This window comes from Nicotiana tabacum, chromosome 23, assembly GCF_000715075.1.
Source record: "Nicotiana tabacum cultivar K326 chromosome 23, ASM71507v2, whole genome shotgun sequence".
Taxonomy (NCBI): Eukaryota; Viridiplantae; Streptophyta; class Magnoliopsida; order Solanales; family Solanaceae; genus Nicotiana; species Nicotiana tabacum.
Genome location: NC_134102.1, coordinates 88,171,351 through 88,198,086, shown reverse-complemented (window position 1 = coordinate 88,198,086; position 26,736 = coordinate 88,171,351). Strand labels below are relative to the sequence as shown.

Genomic DNA, 26,736 nt, shown 5'->3' with positions numbered 1-26,736 from the left:
GTGACCCAATGGCGGTTACTCAGACTTCACTCGCACAATTGGTCACAATTTATATTCGACACTCATTAAGGAAATTAAACAAACAGGTAGTGTGCATATGTCCCCCAAATCACCCAAAGACCCAATTAGACTCCCATTCCTCATAAACCCAACAAGGGCTTCCCCCAAATCAACCAATTCAAATAGCTTCCATATACCACATATAAACCACAATCCAAATCCCAGACAAAAGCACCCATGATTTTACTACCCTATACATACAATAGCAAGGGAAAAGATTGAAAACAAAAAATTATCATGTACTTACTTGGAAATCTTGAGAAGAACAGAGGTTGGAGATTGGTTGAGTGGAGAAGAGAAAGAAGGAGAAGAGTCTTGTGTTGAAAGGAAAATATGGGGGGAAGGAGGGGAGGCATTTTAGTTGTGGGGTGAAGGAGAAGGGTTTGGGGACTTGAAGTTAGTAAGGAAAGAAGAGAAGTGGGGGTAGTGAGCGTTTAATTTAGGGAAAATAAAAAAAATATTTGACTAAAAATTAAAAACAAACCTACCTGGACACACCCCATATCCAGGCCCAGATCCGCGGTCCAATTCGCGGTCGCGGATTCTGGGCAGAGGGGGACCAAAAATCTGCGCCCCAATCAGCGGTCTAATTCGCGGCCGCGGACGGGGGACAGAACACAGGCCAAAATTCACAGCCATATCCGCGGTCCAATTCACAGCCGCGGATCTCCGTCTCCAGCCAATTTTTGTCTTTGCCGCATTTTTACCTATTCTCGGGTTAATTTTGACCCCCAAATCCTTCCGATGCGCATAATTTTTTCCCTTCACACTAGTAGATCGGTCAAAGTCGTTCAAAATCAATTACAACAACCAAAGTAAGAAACATAATAGGTTGCCTCCCAAAAAGCGCCTAAGTTAACATTGCGGCACAATGATTTACAACAAACCATGGGTTGCCTCCTAGGAAGCGCCTAATTTAACGTCGCGAAATGACGTAGGCTTTCATTATCACTCCTCGTTCGCGTACTGTGTCTCTTCCAAAGTTATCACCACTTTATCCCCTTTCTCTTTGACCATTCCAAAATAATGTTTCAACCTTTGCCCATTTACCGTGAACTTATTTGTCCCATCTTCGGATTCAATCTCTATAGCTCCACTTGAGAACACTTGCACCACTCTAAAGGGTCCTGACCATCAGGACTTTAACTTACCCGGAAACAATCTCAATCTCGAGTTGTATAACAACACTAGATCTCCGGGCTTAAAGTTCCCATCTAAGATGTGCTTATCATGGATCATTTTCATCTTTTCTTTGTATAATCTAGCATTCTCAAATGCATGGAACCTGAATTCATCCAGCTCATGTAACTCAGTGACTCTGCTGGTGTATGCGGTCTCTATATCCAGATTCAACTGCCGCAGTACCCAAAGTGCTTTATGTTCGAGCTCTACCGGAAGGTGGCATGCCTTTCCAAACACCAACTTGTACGGTGACATACCAATTGGAGTTTTGAATATTGTGCGGTACGCCCATAATGCATCATCCAGCTTCTTCGCCTAATCAGTCCTTGTTGCATTCACTGTCTTTGTCAGGACACTTTTAATTTCCCTATTGGACACTTCAACTTGCCCGCTCGTCTGTGGGTGGTAAGGTGTGGCTACTTTGTGGCGAACTGCATACTTTTCCAACAGACGTGCGAATGCTCTATTGTAAAAATGTGTTCCACCATCACTGATTATAGTTCTCGAGGTGCCAAAAAGTGTGAAGATATTTTCCTTTAGGAAACTTGTTACCCCTTTTGCATCATTGGTCGGGAGAGCCACCGCTTCGACCCACTTGGAGACATAGTCAATCGCTACCAATATATATTTGTTACCATACGAACTGACGAACGGCCCCATAAAGTCGATTCCCCACATGTCAAAAACTTCCACCTCTTGAATTGTGGTCATCAGCATCTCGTGACGGCGAGATTTGTTGCCTGTCCTTTGGCATTCATCGCAAATTTTGACCCAAGAATGGCCATCCTTGAACATGGTAGGCCAATACAATCCCGATTCCAACACTTTTGTTGTTGTCCGGAGTCCTCCAAACTGTCCACCATAAGGTGAAGCATGGCAAGCCTGCAAAACAGAAGGTTGATCTTGCTCGGGGATACACCTCCGGATCATGTTATCTACACGTATTTTAAACAATAGAGGTTTGTCCCAATAATAGGCTCAACAATCGCGGAAGAACGTTTTTTTTTTAATTGAGGAAAGTTCATAAGGTACAATACCGCTTGCTAAATAGTTAGTAATATCAGCATACCATGGCGTCTCCTCTATTGTCACAGTAAGTAACTGTTCATTCGGGAATGTCTCTATTATGTCTTCAACCTCCGTTCTCTTTTCAGCTCCTTTCAATCTTGAGAGGTGGTCTGTCACTTGATTGCCCATCCCCTTTCTGTCATGGATTTCCAGATCAAATTCTTGTAGCAAAAGAACCCAGCGAATCAAGTGTGGCTTTGACTCCTTCTTTGCAATCAAGTACCTAATTGTTGTATGGTCAGTATAAACAATAACTTTTGAACTAATTAAGTACGACCTGAATTTGTCGAAGGCAAACACTACAACCAATATTTCCTTTTCCGTTACAGTCTAATTGAGTTGTGCACCGCTGAGCGTCCTGCTTGCATAGTAAATCGGGTGCATCATCTTGTCTTTGCATTGCCCCAAGACTGCTCCTATAGCATAATCACTGGCGTCGCACATGAGCTGGAACGGTTGCTCCCAGTTGGTGCCACTATGATGGGTGCAGTCACCAATCTCTTCTTCAGCTCCTTAAAAACCAACCTGCAATCATTAGAAAACACAAAGGGCTGATCCTTTTCAAGCAGCTTACATAAGGGGTTTGCAATTTTGGAAAAATCTTTAATGAATCGCCTATAGAACCCGGCGTGCCCAAGGAAACTTCTCACTGCCTTTACCGAAGTGGGCGGTGGAAGCTTCTCAATCACATAAACCTTGGCATGGTCGACTTCAATGCCCTTGCTGGACACTCGATGCCCCAATACTATTCCTTCTTGTACCATAAATATGGCACTTTTCCCAATTCAGCACCAGATTTGTCTCCACACATCTTTTGAGCACTCTTCTTATATTGTGAAGACAATCTTCGAATGAATCCCCCACCACAGAGAAATCATCCATAAACACCTCCATAATATCCTCCACCATGTCAGTGAAAATGGCTAACATGCACCGCTGGAATGTAGCCAGTGCATTGCAAAGTCCAAAGGGCATTCTCCGAAAGGCAAAGATGCCATATGGACAAGTGAAGGATATTTTTTCTCTGTCTTCCAGGGCTATTGAGATCTGGTTATACCCTGAGTATCCATCTAAGAAACAGAAGTGGGACCACCTAGCTAACATGTCTAATATTTAGTCAATGAAAGGCAAGGGGAAATGGTCCTTTCGAGTGGCTGTGTTCAATTTCCGATAGTCCATACAAATCTGCCACCCCGTGACTGTACGAGTCGAGATCAACTCATTATTCTCATTTTGTACGACCGTCATTCCTCCCTTTTTCGGCACACATTGGATAGGGCTGAACTAGTTGCTGTCAAATACCCGCATCCAGCCAGCCATTTGATCACTTCCTTCTTTACTACTTCCTTTATATTCGGGTTCAGCCGTCGTTGATCTTCCCATAAAGGTTTGTGCCCCTCTTCCAGAAGAATCTTGTGCATGCAAAAGGCTGGACTGATACCCTTTATGTCTGCCATGGTCCAACCAATGGCAGTCTTACATTCTTGCAATACCTTCAATAGTTTCTATAACTGCACAGCTAGCAAACCAGATGATATAATAACAGGCAAAGTAGAATTAGGCCCCAAGAAGGCGTACCTGAGGTGGGCTGGAAGCGGTTTCAAGTCCAACTATGGTGGCTCCTCTATTGATGGTTTTGTAGGTGGTGTTGCTCTCTCTTCTAAACGTAGGGGCTCGAACTGAGGTTCCCTTTTCCAGAATCCTTGACCTTCGAGAGCCATGACCCACTCTGCCAACCCTTCACCATCCATCTCTTCCAAATTTATCAAGCAGGCTTCTAGTGGATCCTTGACATTAAGGGTCTCATCCTCTTCTTGCAGTATCACATCCACGACCTCTACTAGTGAGCAGTTTGCAAAGTCACTGGGTTTCCTCATGGATTGTTGAACGTTGAATATTATTTATTCATTGTTCAACCTCATTTTCAACTCTCCAGTCTCACAATCAATTAATGCTCTCCCAGTGGCTAAGAATGGCCTTCCCAGAATGATGGGTATCTCTTCATCCACATGACAGTCAAGAATAACAAAGTCTGCAGGAAGTACAAATTTCCCCACTTGCACAAGCACATCATCAAGAATTCCTGTCGGTCTTTTGACTGTGCGATCAGCTAGTTGCAGTAACATTGAGGTCGGTCTAGCTCTGCCAATGTCCAGTTTTGTATAGATTGCCAAGGGCATCAATTTTATGCTGGCTCCCAAGTCACACAATGCTTTAGAAAAAACATAACTCCTAATAGTGCATGGGATAGTGAAGCTACCTGGATCAGACACCTTTTGGGCCATAGGTCTTGTCACTACTGCGCTGCAGGTCTATGTCAGAGTTACAGTGGACAGGTCCTGGAAGTCAAATTTCTGCGACATCAGGTCCTTCATCATTTTTGCATACCCTGGCATTTCCCTCAAAGCATCCATTAGTGGAATATTCAATTGAATATGTCGAAGCATTTCCATGAATTTTCTGTATTGATCATCTTTCTTTTGTTTTGCCAATCTTTGAGGGAATGGTGCATGAGTCAACCTCTGTCCACTACTTGATGTCTTTTCTTTGTTGGAAGCTTCTGGCTCAAGAGGTGCCACCTGTTCTGAGACTTGTTCACCTTCCTTCGCCTTACCCTTGTCAACTTATGCCTGTTCAACTACCACCTCGGTGAGCTCTGCTGACCCATCTACCTATAATGTAACTGGAGTAGTTGGTGTAGTCTCTCTCCTAGATTGAACAACTGCTTACTCTCTGTCTAAATCTCTTCCATTCTTGAGACTCACTGCCATTAGCTGATTTGGATTTTGCTCCTTTGGGTTAATATTTGTATCTGCAGGCAATGTTCCTTGGGGGCAATTTTTAAAGGCTATAGACAACTGTCCCAGTTGAGTTTCAATTCCGTTGATTGCTGAATCATGTGCTGCTAACTTTTCTTTCATCTTACCGTTTGTTCCAATGAGTTGTTGCAGCATACCCCTGATTTCTACCATGTTGTTATCGTGTTGTTGATGAGGTGGTTGGTAGGACAACTATTGCTGGTGCTGCTGATTATAGCCCTGCTGCCTTTGATAAGGCACAACTTGACCTTGTGGTCGTGCGCCTCCAGAATTGGGGTTGTGTTGTGGCAGGTTGGGTCTGTACTGCTGGTTTGGTACTGGTCCCTATTGTTTCCCACCTTGCCTCTGACCTCCAAAATTAGAAACATAATTCATGTCTTCTCGGAAGTCCTGGTTGTCATTCTCTCCACTCCACGAGCACACATATGACTGGTTTATGCAAGGAGTGCACAATGCTCCATTTGTTGTATCAACAATGTGCACTTGTTTTGTACCCATCTCATCAATTTTCTTAGTCAGTATACTCATCTGAGTCATGAGAGTGGCTATGTTCTCTGCATGGGAATTGTTTGGGTCAAGAGCAATAGAATGCACTATTGGTGTAAGTGTCGTACCTCTAGCCATCCAGCCTGAATTTTGAGCCATCTTGTCAAGAAGAATCTTGCACTCTGTGAATGTCTTGCTCAAAAATGCACCCCCAGCTGAAGCATCTACATTGGCCTTCAAACTGTCTGTTAAACCCATGTAGAATCTCTGTCCCAGCATCTGATCTAGAATGCCATGGTGTGGACACTTCACTAGCATACCCTTGAACCTCTCCCAGGTTTCTTGCAAGGTCTCAGTTGGTTTCTGCCTGAACTGCAATATCTCATCAATCTGCCTTACAGTCTTGTTGGGAGGATAAAACTTGTTTAAGAACTGTTTGACTAATTCTTCCTAAGTGGCAAGAGAGTTTATTAGGAGCGAATTCAGCCAAGTTTGAGCCTCTCCAGTCACAGAGAATGGAAACAGTAATAGCTTGATGGCTTCAGGAGTCACATTCGATTGTCTTTGGGTCACAAATATTGATAGGAAATTCTTCAGATGTTGTTGTAGGTCTTCAATGTATGACCCGGAGAACAGTCCCTTATTTTGCAACAGATGCAGCATGTTGTTGGTGATCTAGAATGTCTCCGCTTGTATATGAGGTACAACAATGGTGGTGACTAGGTTATCAGCAGTTCGTTGTGCCCAATCATAAAGAGCATCTTCTGGCACAAGAGGTGCCACCACTCCATTGTTTGGGTCTACATGATTATTTTGACTGTTTCTGTTGACATCGTCCGCGTTGTCCATTTCAATTTCGAGTGTGTGTTTTTGTTGTAACTATTTGTTCTTCTTGTTGGCTCGATTTAATTCCCTAAATGCTTTATCGGGGTCTGAGAGTCCTTCAAAAAGTTCACCAGTCCTGGAAGATCTTCTTGGCATACACCTGAGTCACAGGAGAATTCAAACGTGAGAATTTCAATGGAAAGGTTTAAACACAGTAAGAAATTGATCTAAACTAAGAATCCTAGCAATTATTCTAAGTTGTAATAAATAACACCATTAATTCCCCGGCAACAGCGCCATAATTTGATCACGCCCAACTATGCCTTGTAAAAAGGACTAAGTGGTCGCTGCAAATATAACCCGGTTCAAGTCCGAAGTCGAATCCCACAGGGAACTAACCTATTTATTAAAACTTTAAATAATGCTAATGATAAGCTCAGAAAACTTACGGATGCAAGAGTTTTATGAATAATCAGAGGAATTTATTTAGCTAAGGAAAAATGACAATAAAATTAGCAATAATCAAGACTAAAGTTGAATTCAAGGGTAAAAGGATCTAGGGCTATTTATTTCCCCAATTGCCGGATTAATTCTTAACTCTTTAGCTATAATCTCGCCGTAATACTCTATGAGGATTATGAGTTCCGGGCTACCCTAATTATCTCTCGATCAATTACGATAATTTACTATAAGCATTCTCTCGAACTACTCTAGTTAATAATTTATGCAACTCAGAATTATCCCACCAAAGCTTCGTTATTTCTAACCCCACTTTTAAATTTAAGTCATTAATCTCTTAACTTACCCAAAAGTGGTGTTGTTCAACAACAATCTAACCAAGTGTTCTTTCTCAAGCAACACAAGGTAACTAGCCACGATTAATCAAGGGCCCTTTCAATTAACCACAATACAATACGTAGTTGAACAATCATAGAACAAACACGGCTCAATTATAACAAAATAGAGTCAAGACTTCATCCAACAATTGGTTCCATCAACCCTAGATAATAGATTTAGCTACTCATACTAATGGAAAACAAATCACTAAAATAATTCATAATCAACAAATAGAAGTATGAAGAAGAAGATGAAAACTCTTAGGAAATTATCCGTCTTCTCTCCCTTGTTCTTGCCTCTAAAATCTTCTAAAACCAGCTATATCTGACTTCTGGGTGAGTTTAGGCTTCATATAGGTTTAGGTTAGTCGCCTAAAAAATTACATAATTAACCCTGCGTGTTTGGCTTTCGTCCGCCCGTCCGCGGCCGCTGATCTGGACGCGAATTTCCACTGCCTCACTTCCTTGAGTTCGTGGGCCAATTCGCCGCCCACTTCATGGCCGCGCACCTGGAGGGGTCGTCTCACTTGCTTTTCTCGCTCCTTTTCGAGCGGGCTAGCCTTCGATTGGACTTTCACACTCCATGTTGACTCCAAAACACTCGTTAGCTCCCTCCTAGCTCGGAGTAGCTCCTGCAAAGCATCAAATTTTAATTAGAGCATTTTGTTATCTTTTATCATTCAAATATCAATAAAGTGAGGCTAAGTTAGAGTCTAAATAGTGTCTAAATTGCATAAATATAGCCTATTATCAAGCACGAGCAGCATTTGAGAGTTGTGCTTCAGACTTTGCAGGAATATAAGTTATATGCTAAGTCCTCCAAGTGCGAGTTCTGGTTAGATTCTTTGGCATTCTTGGGGCATGTTGTATCAGACGAGGGTATTAAGGTAGATCCTAGGAAGATCGAGGTAGTTGAGTGTTGACCTCGTCCTACCACAGCGACCAGGATCAGGAGCTTCTTGCGGTTAGTAGGTTATTATCGCCTTTCTCATCTATTGTAACACCTTTGACTAGATTTACCCAGAAGGGTGCTCCGTTCCTATGGTCCGATGATTACGAGGCGAGCTTTCAGAAGCTCAAGACCACATTGACTACATCACCGGTGTTAGTGTTGCCTTCTGATTCAAGGGTGTATACTGTGTATTACGATGCTTCACACGTTGGCCTGGGTTGTGTATTAATGCAGGAGGGGCGAGTTATTGCATATGCTTCACGTCAGCTGAAGACCTACGAGAAGAATTACCCTGTACACGATTTGGTGTTGGCCATGATAGTTCATGCTCTCAAGATGTGGAGGCATTATCTTTATGGGGTATCCTGTGAGGTTTACACTGATCATCGCAGCTTGCAATATTTTTTCAAGCAGAGGGATCTCAATTTGAGGCAGCGTAGGTAGCTTGAGTTACTAAAGGACTATGATATTACCATCCTTTATCATCCATGCCAGGTGAATGTGGTTGCGGATGCCTTGAGCAGGAAGGCCGGGAGTATGGGTAGTTTGGCCTTCATTTCAGCAGAGGAGAGGCCATTGGCTTTGGACATTCAGTCCTTGGCTAACAGACTGGCGAGGTTGGATATTTTGAGCCCAGTCGAGTTCTTGCATGCGTCATCACTCAGTCTTCATTATTCGAGCAGATCAAGGCTCGTTAGTATGACAATCCGCACTTGATGGTTCTTAGGGAGATGGTACTATAGGGTGGTGCCAAGGAGGTACTATCAGTGAGGACGGTGTTCTGCGACTCTAGGGTCATCTATGTGTTCCTATGCTGATGGATTGAGGGAGAAGATTCTAGAGGAGGCACACAGTTCTCGGTATTCTATTCATCCAGGTGCTACGAAGTTGTATCGCGACCTGAGGCAGCATTATTGGTGGCGGTGGATGAAGAAGGATATAGTTGAGTTTGTAGCGAGGGGCCTAAATTGCCAGCAGGTTAAGTATGAGCACCAGAGGCCAGGTGGCCTACTTCAGCAGATGGTTGTACCTGAGTGAAAATAGGAGCGCATCAATATGGACTTCGTAGTTGGGTTGCCGCGGACTTTAAGGAAGTTTGATGCATTTTGGGTCATTGTCGACAGGTTGACCAAGTCAGCACACATTATTCCAGTTGTGACTACGTATTCTTCAAAGAGATTGGCCCAGATTTACCTTCAGGAGATTGTTCAGTTGCATGGTGTGCCTGTTTCCATCATTTCAGATAGATTCCCTCAGTTCACTTCGCACTTTTGGAGAGTAGTTCAGAATGAGTTGGGTACCCAAGTAGAGCTCAGCATAGCCTTTCATCCGCAGACCGATGGGCATTCAGAGCGGACAGTTCAAATCTTGGAGGATATCTCAGAGCATGCGTGATTGACTTCGGAGGATAGTGGGATAAATTCTTTCCTTTGGCCGAGTTGTGTGATAACAACAATTATCAGTCCAGCATTGAGATGGCTCCATTTGAGGCCTTGTATGGTCGACGATGTCGTTCGCCCATTGGATGGTTTGAGCCTGGCGAGGCTAGGTTATATGGTACTGATTTAGGGAAAGATGCCTTGGAGAAGGTGAAGTTAATTCAGGAGTGACGCACAGCACAGTCGAGACAGAAGAGTTATGCGGATCAGAAGGCGCGTGATTTATCATTTATGGTGGGCGAGAAGGCTCTCTTGAAAGTCTCACCGATGAAGGGAATCATGAGGTTCAGGAAGAAGGGCAAGTTGAGCCCAAGGTTTATAGGTCCATTTGAGGTGTTGAGGCAAGTTGAGGAGGTTGCTTATTAGCTTGCTTTGCCTCCAAGACTATCGGGAGTTCATCCGATTTTTTATGTGTCTATGCTCCGGAAGTATCATGCCGACAGGTCGCATGTGTTAGACTACAGCACGGTTCAGCTAGATGAGAGCCTAGGTTCTGAGGAGGAGCCAGTTGCCATTGTTGACAGGCCGGTTCGCCAGTTGAGGTCTAAGAAGATTTCTGCGGTAAAGGTTCAGTGGAGGGGTCAACCTCCATAGGTGTTTTAAATTACCCCATAAGTATTTTAAATTACTATTTTCTTCTAATTATGGGTGCTACGCACGCACAAAGCGACGAGAGTCCGTGCGTAGCTACAAATCATGCTTATGTCTGGGTAGTTTTAGGACCCTATCATGAAATACTTGTATTGTTTGAACTCTACTTGTTAATTTAAGTGCTTAAATTATATTGAAACTTGATAAAGGATTCCTAAAGACCCAACTTCACTCTCTTTAAGTTTTGGCGAGTTACTTGACCGTTGATAGAAATTATGCCTCCTTGTGTATTAGTCATGTGATAATCGTTAAATCGGATATTCGTAGAGTATTCTCTCTTCTTGTGGAGCGGGACGAACGTCTCGGCAGTATAATAGATGCATCTATGGTTTATTCCGGTCGACCCTCGGCAGTGTACACACTATTCTGGTTCGGACCGTACGACCTCCGCATAAATCGCGCGTGATAATACTCGGAGTCCGATTACGCTTGATATTACCTTCATGACTTGAGAAATTATAATTTATTTGATGGCCCGTATTTGTTGGAGTTAGTATGTGCTACTTGGAGATTTTAAATTGATTTTTAGTTAAAGAATCACTTATTTTCTGTTTGTTACTGTGTTATTATTATTATTGATGTATTCTATGCCTATTTAGGATTTCTGTACTTTATTTATTGCCCTGTAGTAAGTGTCGATGTTGACCCCTCGTCGCTACTTCTTCGAGGTTAGACTAGATACTTACTGGGTACATGTTATTTATGTACTCATACTACACTTCTGCACTAATCATGTAGGATCTGAGGCAGGTGCATCTGGCAGTCATGCAGGTGCGCAACCCCGTTACCCCGAGGCATAGTGGTGAGATGCTCTCTATGTCCGTTCTATAGCACTCGCAGTCTCTCTTTTGTATTTATTTTCTATCTATCTTATCCCAGACAGTAGCATAAGTAATTTTATATATTCTACTAGTTGCTCATACACTTGTGACACTAGGTTTTGGGAACATTCTAATAGACACTTTATGATTTTGAGTATTAGATTCACTACATTTATTCTCTCATCGGTTTATGCTTTACTTTACTATAATTTTTCACTAATCACTTTTTCAATAAATTAAAAAAAAATCAACTACTTTGAAATTATTAAAAAGAAAAAATACATGTCTAGTTCACTATTGGCTTGTCCAGCGGCGACGTTGGGCATCATCACGGTCTATAGGGGAAATTGGGTCGTGAAACCTATCATGTACCCTTAGCCAATGATTATTCTTGAATATTTTCCGATTTTTCCTCCATTGATTTAATTTATTCAATCTTGGTTTATATTGTGTCTATTTGGTGAACAAATGGAATCCTGATGTAAGATAGAGTCAACCTGATCAGAACCAAATTTAAATATGATTTATATTGAATTGCGTATGATTAACCGATTAAGCTAATTTGTGAATTAGAATCGGGAGATATCCTTTCGCCCTATGTGAATTAGAATCCGGCCTAGTCAAACAATGTCAAAAATGGACGGAATATTTCTTGATTGTTACTTCGTTGATTTATTTAAGGAGTACTCCGTGAGTGCTATGTGATAAGAAGACACTTAGGAAAATTAGTGATAAGCTTTATAGAACGGTTGAAAAATAATAGAACAATTGAAAGATGAAAATATTGCATGTGCTGGGCCTCTTTAACCAGTCATATCTACACGATGAAGGCCATGGAAGTGTCAATATTAAGATAGAAGTGCAGACATAAAATATGAATAACAATATGATCCCGTCTTGATGCAGAATACATTTATTCCTCGTCAATTGTGTAAGTATTTCCAAAAGGTTACGATTGTTTACCCTTAAAATTAGATAATAATTAAACTTAAAATGTGGTTTTAAGTACACGTAATTTCACTTAATACCAATTGATAAATGTGAGGATGAATAATAGAAATTAACAATAAAGTAAAGCAAACCAATGTTAGAAGGGAACTCAGCCCTCGAGTTTGGGCACCCTCGAACTAATTGATGTAAGAACAATTAAAGTGTAACAAACTGATGAACAATAGTGCGAACGACAAAGAGAATTATATTGCTTTTATGCCTCTCAACAGTGTCTTACAAATAATAGAACCCCCCTTTATATAGTAGAGGAATTCCACTTATGGTATAATTCTAATTACAAAAGGAAATCCTATGTTAGCTAATTAACCATTTCTGATTTGATCCGTTCCGAGATTTACGCCTTGATCCTCGACCAGCCACCGAGATTTACGCCGTGATCCTCGACCAGTCATGGATATCTCGCCTCTCTGTTATTATGCAATCTTCGATCCTGGCCGATGTTTGTCTCATTTGGCTTCAATCGCTATTAACCTCGATCTCGACAGGTACCTTGGTTCTGAACTCGGTACCTTGTCCTCGTGATTTAGTCTGTTCCGTTACGAGACCGTCCTTCGATGCAATCTCCCGGTCTCGGTCAAATAGTAAAATAAGGTGGGCCCGATTTTAACCGTATACAAATAGTCCCCTCGTTTTTTGGAGTGCAATGACAAGAAACGAATTGAGCCCTCGATTTTCTATCTTGACATGTCATGACGTCATCCTCGTGACGTAAGCGATAGAAGTGACTGAAACGTCCCGTCTGTATAATTACCTAGGCATTAAATGCGCGTCAGTCGATGGTCGGCCACCGCCAATTTTAAATTTCTAATCTCCAAAGCTTTTTACATCTTCTAAGTTCTTCATCTGCAAATCTGGGATTTTCACTGCTAACTTCTTCTTAGAACACCAAATCTTATCATCTCCATCTATTTTTAACTTCAAATCCAAATGGCGAAAACGACAAAAACTGTTCCTAAAAAAGAAAACGCTTTTTCATCGCGGCTGGCCGGCGACAAAACACCGGTGGAGCCACGACCTAAGGAGTGTGTTCCCGCGGGGAGGGGGGGTCCTCACTTATGACTTTAAGACCGATAAAGCCTCGTCGATTCCCGGCCGATACGAGCCAGTATCGAGGTATATATGCTCGATAACTGAGGGATACCTTAAGCAGGTAAGTAAAGATTACAACTGGGAGGGGAAAGAAGTGGTGATCCCGACCCCCGAAGAAGATATCACCACCTATGTGGAAGGGTTTTTAAGTGTTTACACTTACCCTTTCACGCTGGGGCCCCTCAACCCCGTTGTCATTGATTTTTGCCATCAATATCAAATAACCCTAGGCCAAATCCATCCTTCCTTTTGGTGAATTATTATTCTGCTCTGATTCTTCGTGAGCAAAGTCGAGGGGATGCCTTTTACCCTCGACCACCTCATCAAGTTGTACAGCCCCTGCCTCTATCGAGACGGGTTAATAAAACTCCAACTCCGGGCTACCAAAGTGTTACTCTTGAGCATAGACGAGGACAAGGACCGAGGGTGGATGGGCTGGTTCGTTCGAGTGAGAACTTCCGACCTAATCCCGGCCGAGAAGATGCCATTTCCCGAGAAATGGAATATGAAGCGTAAGTATAATCCCACTGTTAGCTCCTATTTATTGTTTTGCTCCATCGTTTCTATCTCATCGATATCGTTTTTCGTGATGTAGCAGTCACTTGGATGCCCGGTGTAATTCTTAACCTCAAGAGCTGGGTTCAGGACCTTGCCTCGACCTCTACGTATGCCGAGCGCTCATGGCGTGATTTATCAAAGGGCCGATGAGAGGCCAAAACTCATGGTAAGCCCCTTTCCCACGTCTTTGATGATTTTGTTAAAGAATTTCTTACTTAATTTCCTTTCATACAGGCCTTGGAAAAGATGTTGTTATGAGGCCTCTATCTGGTGAGGAGGAGACTTCGATCCCGGCACCGAAACCGGCGAAGGATAAAAGAAGGAAAAAGATCTCACCCTCCGAGGATCTAGAACCTAAGAAGATGGCGGCTCGTAAGCCGAAGAAGAACATCATCCTTCTGACCGAAGACTCCGTTCGGCATCTAAGGGAGTAAGACGAATAAAAGGAAGAAGACGACTTCGAGTTGGTAGCCCGAGTGGGATTGAGCACCGAGGCCCCAAAGGCCGCTGAATCGGTGAAGGTTGCAGAGACTCTATCTCGAGATGAGGGGGGTATTGGGGAGAGACTTGGTCAAAGTCCCCGAGTCATCGAGGATCGAAGATGCCTCCCACCATACTGAGCCAACGGTGGATACGGCTGTCGAGGCCCCTCAAGATGGAGAGAACATTCCAAGTGATCTACTTGGGGTAATAGAAATTGGAGGCTGCCCGCTACTCCCCTCGTTTTTTAAGGAGATGATTCAAGAGGTTTGGGCCTTGAAGACCCTCTCCATCGAAGAAGCCCACGGAAGGGGGGACCCCTTCCGTGATTACTTTACTGGGGTCAAAGATGCTACCGGCCTGAGTGAATTGGAGGTCTCGAGGAAGGACTCGGGAGAGGCATCGAGCCTTTTCAACGAAGCGCAGCAAGCTCTGAATCGAGTAAGCCTTAACTCCCCTTATTAGTATTACCCTTGTGTTCATTTTTCTCTTTCTGTCTAACTTCTTTTCTTCTTTCTGCGTAGGCCTCAGCGCTATATCGGGAAGCATTTTATTGGTCTCGAGCCGAGCTAAGTCGGTACGAGGCTGACATCCAAAGGCTTACTGAGGAGAGGAATTCCCTCAACCTTCTCGGTAAGCAAAAATAAGAACAGATCAAGGACCTCCGATCTGAGTTGGACACGGCTCACAAAGATCAGACCGACCTGATCGAGCAGGTAATGAAAACCTTAAAAGCTCATGGGCTCGATTCAGGAACGGTGGCTAACATTTCAATCTCACAGCTGCATCAGAAGGTCGAGAGGATCGAGGAGGTCAACATGATGTAGGTGGAGTCCTTGGGGTGGAAAGAAGGTATGGACCGTTTTTTCTCCAGAAAAAGAGACTGCTCGAGCCCAATTATCATCGGTCGAAAGTCAGCTTCAAGGTATTAAGGAGAAGAGCTCGGCTCAGGCAAAGAAAATAGAGGAGCTCGAAATTCAGTTGGCTTTCGAACTTGCCAAGGCCAAATCTGAAGCCGAAAAGGCAAAGGCCGAGGCAGATGGGATCGTGGCCGTCTACCGGGCCGATGCTGAAGCCGCTTAAGTTCAAGAAAGAGAGGCTGCCGAGACCGCTCAAACTCCAACATATTGGATTGCTGAGCTCGCCAAATGCCAATCTTGGAGGAAAACTCTCGAGGAGATCCACGCTCGAGGTTTCGATCTTACTGACGAGATAGTAAAGGCTAGAGAGAACGAAGCTGAAGCTAGAGCGCTGGCCTCTTCCGATGATGATGATGATGATGGCAACAAGAGCGGGTCAGAGAATCGGGAGGACCTCGATGGAGAAGAAGCTGCCCCCGGAGAAAATTAGGAACCTTAGGATTTTTCACTTTTGATCTTTTGTATAGGATCCTAATCAGACCTTGTATATATTCTCATATATAAAAAGATCTCTTTCCTTTCCGACTTGTCTTTATTTCATTTTCTGCCTTGTGAAAATTTTATTTCATTCATGCCTTATGAAAAGTTTGTTCATAAGTTCGAGGCTTAGGCAATTTGATCGAAGCCGGACTAGTATAGTTTTTATAATCGTGTGAGTACTTGCTCGAACTCGGAGTAGGGTGACCCTTAGGTTTTAATTGAATGAGGATGATTTCTCGAACTCAAAATAAAATGGCCCTTCAGGCTTTTGAATTAGGCTAATACAGTCGTAGTAAAAAGAATGGCTTTCTCCCCCTTTCGGCTTGAAATGTTTATTGTTTAATCATATAAAATCTATTGTGCCTTAGCATGAAATAAGGGATTTGCTCGAGAGTTCGAACGGTTCCGTGCCCATTAGGGTTTTCAAGGGTCGATATTATCGAGACCCTTTGTTTCGTAATGCATTGGCATAAAATAAAGACTTTGTTCGAAAGTTCGAAGGACTTTGTACCCATTAGGGTTTTCGAGGGTCGATATTATCGAGACCCTTAGTAATTCAGCCGAGGGTAGCCTTTTTAACCAGTTTATGAAAATATTCGAAGGCCTGTTTTATAACGGGAATCGGACGTCTCTAAACCGTGTTAATTTGGCCGTAGCCTTTAACTTGGGATTCGCCTTTTTGGCTTGTTCCCCTGTTATACTACGAACTTGTTCAAAGTATCAATCCCCGAGTGGAGTAGCCATGGCCTATAAAATCGAGGGTTGCCTTTTTTAAGGTCTTACGATCTCGATGTTTTAGTAATTCGATCATGTCGATTTTTTGAATGGCAGTCCCCGAGTGCGGGGTCAATTGTTCAAACTTTAATTGTGACCGGCCCTTAAGTCAGTTTCCACAACAGATCACAAACATGGCATTGTAAAGTAAATATTTCTCTAATGCATGAAATATCTGGAAAGGAAAATACTTTTTTCAATAGATTAACATGCGTACATGTTTTCCATTCGGGCTTGAGTAATTTATATAAGCATGGTTCGTTCGACCGTTTGACCCTTACAAAATTTTCTACCCTGTCGGCATGAAGTATTTCCCTTGTAGCTATCCGAGGGTGATGCCCCCAGTATTCGAGGTTGATTGTAAAGGAGCCTCGGATACTGTTGAATTGCTCTAAGTTAGCACGAACAATGGTTGCCTCGTTAAAATCCTAGCCGGAAAAACCAATTTGGGACAAAAATCGGTCTAAGGAAAAAAGAGTGCAACACGTGTTTTCACACCTAAGGACTTTGTGTTTGAATAATCCTTTGATGACTTCGATCAAACACCTAAGGACTTTGTATTTGAAGAATCCTTTGATGACTTCGATCAAACACCTGCAAATGGTCAGTATAAAATATAAACGAAAATAGAGAAGGTCCTACCTTAGCAATAATATCGTTTGAGGAGTGATATGTTCCAATTGTTGGGTAACTGTTCGTCATTCATCGTGCCAAGTTTGTAGGATTCCTTTCCAATGATATCGAGGACCTGATATGGTCCCTCCTAGTTCGGGCCAAGTTTTCCTTCGTTTGGGTCTCGAGTATTGAGGGTGACCTTCCTCAGAACTAAGTCCCCGATTATGAAGTGTCGAAGATTGTTTCTTCGATTGTAGTATCTTTTGATCCGCTGTTTCTGTGCGGCCATTCGAACGAGGGCGGCTTCCCGTTTTTTATCTAGCAAGTTCGAGGCTTTATTCATAGCCTCGTGATTTGACTCTTCTATTGCATATCGAAACCTGATGTTAGGTTCCTAGACTTCAACCGGGATCAGAGCTTCGACGCCATATACTAAAGAAAATGGTGTTCCCCGTGTACTGGATTTTGACGTTGTTCGATACGCCCAAAGGACTTCGGGCAATATTTCTCTCCATTTTCCCTTAACATCGTTCAATCTTTTCTTTAGATTTTGAATGATGGTTTTGTTTGTCGATTCGGTCTGTCCGTTCCCACTAGGATGATATAGCATTGATAGGATCCTCTTTATTTGTTGATCTTCGAGAAATTTTGTCACTTTATCGCCGACGAATTGCATTCCATTATCGCATACGATCTCGGCAGGCATCCCGAATCGGCATATAATGTGGTCCCAGATGAAGTCTATGACTTCTTTCTCTCTAATTTTCTCAAAAGCCTGTGCTTCAACGCACTTAGAGAAATAGTCAGTCATAAGCAAAATAAATTTAACTTTACCTGGAGCCGATGGCAGAGGGACGACGATATCCATTCCCCACTTCATGAATGGCCATGGGGATTAGACTGAGTGGAGTTGCTCTCCGGGCTGGTGAACCATCGGCGCGTACCTTTGACTTTTGTCGCACTTGCGAACAAACATTTTTGTATCCTTTTCCATATCGGCCCAATAGTATCCTGCTCTGATGACTTTGTGAACCAATGATTCGGCACCAGAATGATTTCTGTAGGTGCCCTCGTGGATTTCTCGTAGGATGTAGTCGGTATCTCCTGGTCTCAAACATATTGCCAATGGTCCATCGAACATCCTTCTATATAGTGTTCCATCTTCGGCCAATGTGAATCATGTGGCCTTCGTACGTAGAGTCCTCGATTTTTTAGGATCCGTTGGAAGCTTCCCGTTCTTTAGGTACTCGATATATTTGTTCCTCCAATCCCAGGTCAGACTTGTAGAGTTGATTTCGGCGTGGCCTTCTTCGATTACTGACCTTGAAAGTTGTACAATAGTCCCCAAGCTAATCCCGCCGTCTTCGACAAATGACCCCAAATTTGCAAGGGCATCGGCCTCGCTGTTTTGTTCTCGAGGCACATGCTATAAGGTCCATTCTTTAAACCGATGTAGAGTCATCTGTAATTTGTCCAAGTACCTCTGCATTCGATCTTCTCGAACCTCGAAAGTTCTGTTGACTTGGTTTACCACGAGCAGGGAGTCACATTTGGCCTCGATGACTTCTTCTCCCAAACCTTTAGCTAGCTTGAGACCTGCAATCATGGCCTCATACTCGGCCTCATTATTAGTTCTTGGAAGTTTTGATAGCTTGTCTAATTGTATTACCCATGGCCGGCTTCAAAACGATGCCTAGCCCGGACCCCTTCACGTTTGAAGCACTGTCTGTGAAGAGGGTCCACGCCCCCGATGATGTACCCGACTTTAATAACAGTTCCTTTTCGACCTCGGGTACAAGTGCTGGCGTAAAGTTGGCCACGAAGTCCGCTAAGATTTGAGACTTGATAGTTGTTCGGGGTCGATACTCGATATCGTACCCACTTATCTCGACGGCCCATTTGGCCAATCGGCCCAAAAGTTCGGGCTTATGCAAAATATTGCAAAGGGGATAAGTAGTCACCACACAGATCGGGTGACACTGAAAATATGGTTTTAATTTTCTAGAGGCGCTTATTAGGGCAAGCGCTAACCTTTTAAAATGTGGGTACCGGGTTTCGACCTCACCTAAAGTTCGACTAACATAGTAAACAGGAAATTGTGTACCTTGTTCTTCTCGAACTAGGACCCCACTTACCTCGATTTCCAAAATCGCTAAGTACAAGTAGAGTTGCTCGTCCGCTTTTGGAGTATGAAGCAGTGGCGGGCTCGAGAGGTACCCCTTTAATTATTTCAAATCTTGTTGGCATTCCAGGGTCCATGCAAAATTGTTCTTATTTTTGAGCAGTGAGAAGAACCCGTGACTTCTATCTGAAGACCTCGAGATGAATCTTCCTAGGGAGGCTATTCGCCCTGTTAATCTTTGTACGACCTTAACATTGTCCACGACTATGATATCTTCGATTGCCTTGATCTTATCGGGTTTGATTTCAATACCCCGATTTGATACCATAAAGCCGAGGAACTTGCCCGAGCTAACCCCGAATGCACATTTCTCCGGGTTGAGTTTCATGTCGTATTTCCTTAGTGTATCGAAGGTCTCCTGTAAATGTGTCAAATGGCCCTCTGCTTGCAAGGACTTAACTAGCATATCGTCAATATAAACCTCCATTGACTTACCTACTTGTTCTTCGAACATTCGATTTACTCAGCGTTGATAAGTGTCACCAGCATCTTTCAATCCAAACGGCATTACATTATAACAATATGTGTCGTACTTAGTGATGAACGAAGTCTTTTCCTGATCTTCCGGGTTCATTTATATTTGATTGTACGCGGAGTGGGCATCGAGAAAACTAAGGATCTCGTGGCCGGTAGTGGCATCGATCATGAGACTGATATTCGACAGAGGAAAAGAGTCTTTAGGACATGCTTTGTTTAAATCTTTATAGTCTATGCACACTCTAAGTTTATTTCCCTTTTTAGGGACTACAACTACGTTTGCTAACCATTCGGGATATTTTACCTCCCGAATGGATCCTATTTTGAGAAGTTTGGTTACCTCGTCCTCGATGAATGCATGTTTTACTTCAGACTGGGGCCTTCTCTTTTGTTTTACCGGGCAGAACTTTGGGTCCAAGCTTAGTCGATGTGTAGTGATTTCCGGAGGGATCCCTGTCATATCTAGGTGGGACTAAGCAATACAATCTATATTATTAATAAGAAATTTAATGAGTTTTTTCATGAGCTAGGGAGTTAATCTCGTACCCAGGTATACCTTTCGTTCGGGAAGATGCTCTATCAGTATGACTTGCTCTAGCTCTTCGACTGTCGATTTGGTGGAGTCAGAATCATCGGTGATTATTGAGGATCGAGGGATCCAGTAATTACCATCCTCATCCGTTCCCTGCTTCTCCGACTGAGTCGAGGCTGGTGGCTGTGGTTGCTATTTAGCTTCATGTTTTCCTTTGGACTTCGATCCTTTTGATGAAAGCGTCGATACCGGTGTTACTTCGTCGATTGCGAACATCTCTTTGGCAGCATGTTGTTCCCCATACACCGTTTTTACTCCATCCGATATTGGAAACTTCGGCATTTGGTGAAGGGTTGAGGGGACCGCCCTCATGTTGTGAATCCAGGGTCTTCCGAGCGGTGCATTGTATCTCATATTGCCCTCGATCACATGGAACTTTGTTTCTTGAATAGTTCAAGCTACATTTACCGGTAGGATGATTTCACCTTTAGTTGTTTCGCTTGCAATGTTAAAGCCATTGAGAATCTGAGCTACGGGTACGATCTGATCTTGTAGGCCGAGCCGCTCCACGACCCTCGATCGAATAATATTGGCCGAACTTTCTGGATCAATTAAAACACGTTTAACCTGAATTTTATTCATAAGGATAGAGATTACCAAAGCATCATTGTGGGGTTGTGAGATCCCTTCTGCTTCCTCATCATTGAATGATAAAGCGTCTTGTGGCACATAGTCTCGAGTTCATTTTTCTCTGGTGATTGATACTTAAGTGCGTTTGAACACGGGCCCTTATAGAATATCGACCCCACCAACGATCATGTGAATCACATGTTGTGGTTCTACCTACTCATTTTTCCTGTTTATATCTCTGTCTCTGAAATGGTTGTTAGCTCGGTCGCTCAAGAATTCTCGAAGGTGACCCTCGTTGAATAGACGGGCCACCTCCTCCCTTAGTTGTCTGCAGTCTTCGATTTTATGACCATGTGTACCATGGTATTTGCATATTTGATTGGGGTTCCTCTGGGATGGATCGGTTTGTAGGGGTATGGGCCATCTAGTATCTTTGATTCTGCCAATGGCTGACACAATACCTGATGTGTCAATGCTGAAATTATATTTTGATAATCATGGTGCTTCTGTGGGATTGTCATGGTTATCGAAGCCACTTTTTCTCATGAGCCCTCGAGAGCTTTGTCTTCGATCGTTCCTTCGATAATTTTGGATGGGATTGCGTCCTGGGCTGCTATTTCTATGATCTGCGTTGTATGGTTGATACAGATCTCTGCTCGACCGGGGTTCTCTATCGATATCGCTTTGAGTTCTGCCGACGGGCCTGTTTGGATAAGCGAAACCGGAGGGGGTCCCCAATTGATCATCCTCGACCCTGATCTTTGACTGGTACCGATTATGTACATCGGCCCAGGTTACCGCTGGATATTCAATTAAATTATGCTTTAGCTGTCTTGATGCCACCAAACTTCGTTCATTCAAACCTTGAGTAAAGGCTTGAATAGCTCAATCGTCTGTGGCCAGTGGTAGTTCCATGTGTTCCATCTGGAACCGAGATATGAATTCCATCAACATTTCGTTGTCTTTTTGTTTCACCTTGAAGAGGTCCGATTTTCTAGTCGCAACCTTTATCGCTCCAGCATGTGCCTTTACGAAGGAGTCTGCAAGCATGGCGAAGGAATCGATGGAATTAAGCGGCAAATTGTGGTACCATACCATTGCTCCTTTCGACAAGGTTTCTCTAAATTTCTTCTGTAGAACAGATTCAATCTCATCATCTTCTAAGTCATTTCCTTTTATTGCGCATGTATAAGAAGTAACATGTTCATTAGGGTCGGTGGTCCCATTGTACTTAGGAATTTCTTGCATTCGGAATTTCTTTGGAATGGATTTCGGAGCCGCACTTGGAGGGAAAGGCTTCTGTACAAATTTCTTTGAATCCATACCCTTTAGAATCGGCGGTGCCCCCGGTATTTGATCAACTCGGGAGTTGTATGTCTCCACTTTCTTGTCATTTGCCTCAATTTTCTTTTCTCCTGATTCAATCCGTTTAGTGAGCTCCTCGAGCATTTTTATAATGGCGGGGTCAATCCCCAATTCATTAGCGTTCGATGTTTCTGGCACAGGCTCGGTCCTGTGAACGACTTCAGGTTCGATCTTACTCGGTGTTCGGGGCTGATTTTGTAGTTGTGCTATAATGGCTTGTTGAGCATGTAACATTTTGAATATCAATTGGAGGCTAACTCCACCATCTTCTCCAACCTGCGTACCTCGACCACCTGATCGAACTTCCCTGCGTATGCTACCTTCGGGATCAACCCCCAAATTTGCGTTTAGGGCGACATGTGAGCTCACATCGACGGGATTTGCAATTGGTGCTTCCTCGAGGTTAGCCTGAGGCACCTCGATCCCTAGGGCGGCTATATTGTCATTTTACCCGTGAAATCTGAGGCCGTTGTCACCATGTGTAGGCGCTGCTTGTGAGTTTGATATGTTTATCCTGAAAACAAAGATTCTTACGAGAACAAGTGTAAAGCAGTGTGTGTTATTGGAAACAGTATTAAGCAATCACTATTATCCTTAGCCCCACGGTGGGCGCCAAACTGTTTACCCTTAAATTGGATAGCAATTAAACTTATAATGCGGTTTTAAGGACACGTGATTTCGCCTAATACTAATTGATAAATGTGAGGATGAATAATAGAAATTAACAATAAAGTAAAGCAAACCAATGTTAGAATGGAACTCAGCCCTCGAGTTTGGGCACCATCGAACTGATTGATGAAAGAACAATTAAAGTGTAACAAGCTGATGAACAATAGTGCGAATGAGAAAGAGAATTATATTGCTTTTATGCCTGTCAACAGTGTCTTACAAATGATTAGAACCCCTTTATATAGTAGAGGAATTCCACTTATGGTATAATTCTAATTACAGAAGAAAATCCTATGATTAGCTAATTAACCGTTTCTGATTTGATCCGTTCCGAGATTTACGCCCTGATCCATGACCAGTCACCGAGATTTACGCTGTGATCCTCGACCAGTCACGAATATCTCGCCTCTTTGTTATTATGCTATCTTCGATCCTGGTCGATGTCTGTCTCATTTGGCTTTGATCGCTACTAACCTCGATCTCGACAGGTACCTCGGTTCTGAACTCGGTACTTTGTCCTCGTGATTTAGTCTATTTTGTTACGAGGCCGTCCTTCGATGCAATCTCCCAGTCTCGGTCAAATAATAAAATCGGGTGGGCCCGGTTTTAACCGTATACAATGATATAACGGGTAATTCCAACCATTATTTTAAGGTTTTTAAATTGAATGCTCATATTATTCCACAAGTCCAATACAAATTGCAAGTTGAAATAGGAATTAAATATAGAGAAATGACCTAGCTAAGTTGTGTCTCATACGAACAAAACTCTGAAACTCCATCTACTTTCTTCATTCTCCATACAAGTTGCCATGGAAATTCAAATAGATTTCGTTCTTTCCACTTTCCTTCTCCTCTTATCCTTATGTTTCATTATCAAGGAGTACAAAAGATATAACAACAGTAAGCAAAATTTGCCTCCGGGGCCAAGGAAGCTCCCATTGATAGGGAACTTGCACCAATTGCTCTGCCTCGGATCATCCTAGTTCCAACCACATGTTGCTCTGCGTAATTTAGCCGATAAGTACGGGCCTTTGATGCACTTAAAGCTCGGTCAACGTTTGGCAGTTGTAGTATCATCAGCAGAAGTTGTCAAAGAGTTGTTGTCAACACATGACCTCACCTTTGCTAACAGGCCCCAACTTCTGGTCGGGAAAATAGTGTGGTACGATTTTTCTAACATTGTGTTTGCTCAATACGGTGATTTCTGGAGACAGATGCGCAAAATTTGCAACTCAGAACTCCTCGGGCAGAGGAAGATCCAGTCATTTTTTCCTATGATGTTTGACGAGGTGAGCAGTCTTGTTATGTCAATACAGGAACACGACATAGGAACACCGATAAACTTGAGTAAAAGACTAAGTTTAATGCAATTTGCCATCACTTGTAAAGCCGCTGTTGGTAGGACTTATTCAGATCAGGAGACTTTGTTAATGGTTATGAGAGAAGTAGTGACATCCGCGGACATGTTCAGTCCCGAGGATCTTTTCCCTTCTATGAAAATACTTCAATTAATTGGTGGATTAAAGAAAAAACTAACTAAGATGCATCAGAAGGCAGATCATGTCGTTGAAGAAATTATTCGTGAACATGAAATTAAAAGAGGAACGTCTGTCAAGCCAATAGAGGAAGATATCGTCGATGTACTTCTGAGGCTTAAAGAGAGCCAAGATTTTCCAATTCCTATCACTAGGAATAATATCAAAGCGGTAATCTTCGTAAGTAGAATCTTCTCTTCTTGGTTTTCTAATGCTACTTTGTTCTGATTCTTCTCTTTTTTTTCTTTTTACATGTGAACTGAAATATCTTAAATTGGAACAGTTAGTATATCCTTTGATATGATCCAGTATTTACTTCTTTGCTTTCGCATCTATAACAACTTTTTATGTTAGCCATCAATTGTGAGGTGTTGGGTTTTTTGGGGGGGGGGGGAGGGGGGAGGATTATGGTAAACAGGGCAAGTGATTTTGTAAATTTCCTGCAGTATTTCGAGAATACCCTTTTGTTTCACACTATTTCCTTATTACACAATTAATTTCAAATAGATTGATATACTTTTATATTTGAATATAATTTAAATTAAAATCTTTTAATTTACCGTTGATAAAAAGTATTTATTGCCATCATGACATGTTTAAAAGAGCATGTTCCAAAATTATATAGCTACATAAATATTGTTTATATAGCAGTAGTAACATTGTATAAAATGACATATTTCAAAAGTTGGTATTTCTTTCTTAAACTTTATACTAAGTCACATCACATAATTTGGAATGGAGGTAGTAGTAACTATTTCTAGGTTGTCGGACTTGTTGAACCGCTTCCACTTTGTCTACCTTTTCAAGTTTTCATTATTACTCCGTCCGCCCTATTTTAACTATCGCTTTAGCTCAAAAAATTTATCCCACAATAGTTGTCACTTTAGGATTTCAAGACTAAATTTGTTAATTATTTTCAACTATAGCTTTAATATTAAAGAAGTGGTAACTATTTTTCTCTGCCGCTTATATATATATGATGGTCCTAATAAATTGAATTGATGACTAGCAGGATATGTTTGTTGCTGGAACTACAAGCACAACCACAGTCACAGAATGGGCATTATCAGAGCTGGTAAGGAATCCGAGAATAATGAAGAAAGCACAAGCTGAAGTGAAACAAGTCTTCAAGTTTGGAACAGAAAGAATTGACCAAACTCACATTCAAAAACTCACCTACTTGAGAATGGTGATCAAGGAAACTCTAAGACTTCATCCCCCGGGTCCTCTTTCATTTCCTAGAGAATCGAGGGAGGAGTGCAAGATCAACGGGTATACGATACCAAATAAAACAGTAGTACTAGTGAATCTCTGGGCTATTGGAAGGGATCCAAAATACTGGGAAAATCCTGAAACATTTGAGCCGGAGAGGTTTGAGTGCAGTCCAATTGATATAACTGGAACTCATTTTGAGTACACGCCGTTTGGGGTGGGAAGGAGAATGTGTCCTGGTATGCCATTCGGAATGGCTGGCGTCGAAGTCCCTCTCGCGCTATTACTTTACCATTTTGACTGGAAACTTCCTAATGGGATGAGTCCCGAAGAGATAGACATGGCCGAAAAATTTAGCACTAGTCTTGAAAGAAAAAATGCGCTTTGTTTGGTTCCTTCGCCTTACGTTGGGGCTACGTACTAGGAATTGAGTTTTTGCAACCTGTGAGCTGTGATTTTCGTGTTTTTTTCTCCTTCCTTTTAGACATTTTACTTGAGGAAATCAAACTCTTATGTACGCACTGATGCCTCTGATTAGACGGTCGAAGTTAGCCCATAATATAATGTCGCTTCATTCGTAGAGTCATGGTCGTTGATAGGAAGGTGTGGAGGTCGAGTATTAGGGTTGTAAGTTAGGGGGTAGTCGAGCGTTTCTCCTCAATGTGCCGCCTAGTCTGCTAGTGTTTTGTCTAGGACTGCTAGCGGTTTTTGTTGTGCTTCACATTTTTGTTGTCTTTCACATTTTGGCATTTCCATTTATTTGCTGTATTTTATGATGTTGATACTATTTTTCTGATTTCTGTCGTTGTTACGAATCTATTGTCTCGAGCCGAGAGTCTCCCGAAAACAGTCTCTTTATCCCTCCGGGATAAGGATAAGGTTTGTGTACACTCTACCCTTCCTACACTCCACTAGTGGGATTCTACTAGGTTATTATTGTTGTCATTTGTAAAGTCAAATAAAATCGAGGGTTCAATTTCTGTTGCAATTTTACTAGGCAACTTCCTGCTATATTGTAACTCTAACTTTATCTTTCATATAAATCTGGCACACTAGTCTTTGGATA

At 42.5% G+C, this 26,736-nt stretch overlaps 1 protein-coding gene and 1 non-coding gene across 3 annotated transcripts; both read left to right on the top strand.

Moving 5' to 3' along the window:
• The first annotated feature begins 5,904 nt into the window (after nt 1–5,904).
• Nucleotides 5,905–6,011, top strand: LOC142177809 (small nucleolar RNA R71). Its single transcript, XR_012706360.1, has one exon. It is a non-coding gene; the product is annotated as a small nucleolar RNA R71 (small nucleolar RNA).
• Nucleotides 6,012–23,614: 17,603 nt separating this feature from the next.
• Nucleotides 23,615–26,468, top strand: LOC107812532 (premnaspirodiene oxygenase-like). Of its 2 annotated transcripts, none has more exons than XM_016637668.2 (2): nt 23,615–24,629; nt 25,471–26,468. In XM_016637668.2, the coding sequence occupies exons 1-2, from the start codon at nt 23,958–23,960 to the stop codon at nt 26,092–26,094; spliced, it is 1,296 nt and encodes a 431-aa protein (XP_016493154.1). In that variant the 5' UTR covers nt 23,615–23,957; the 3' UTR covers nt 26,095–26,468. The 2 variants fall into 2 exon arrangements, with proteins under 2 accessions (XP_016493154.1, XP_016493153.1); XM_016637667.2 differs by having other exon boundaries at nt 23,616–24,638.
• Nucleotides 26,469–26,736: the final 268 nt, after the last annotated feature.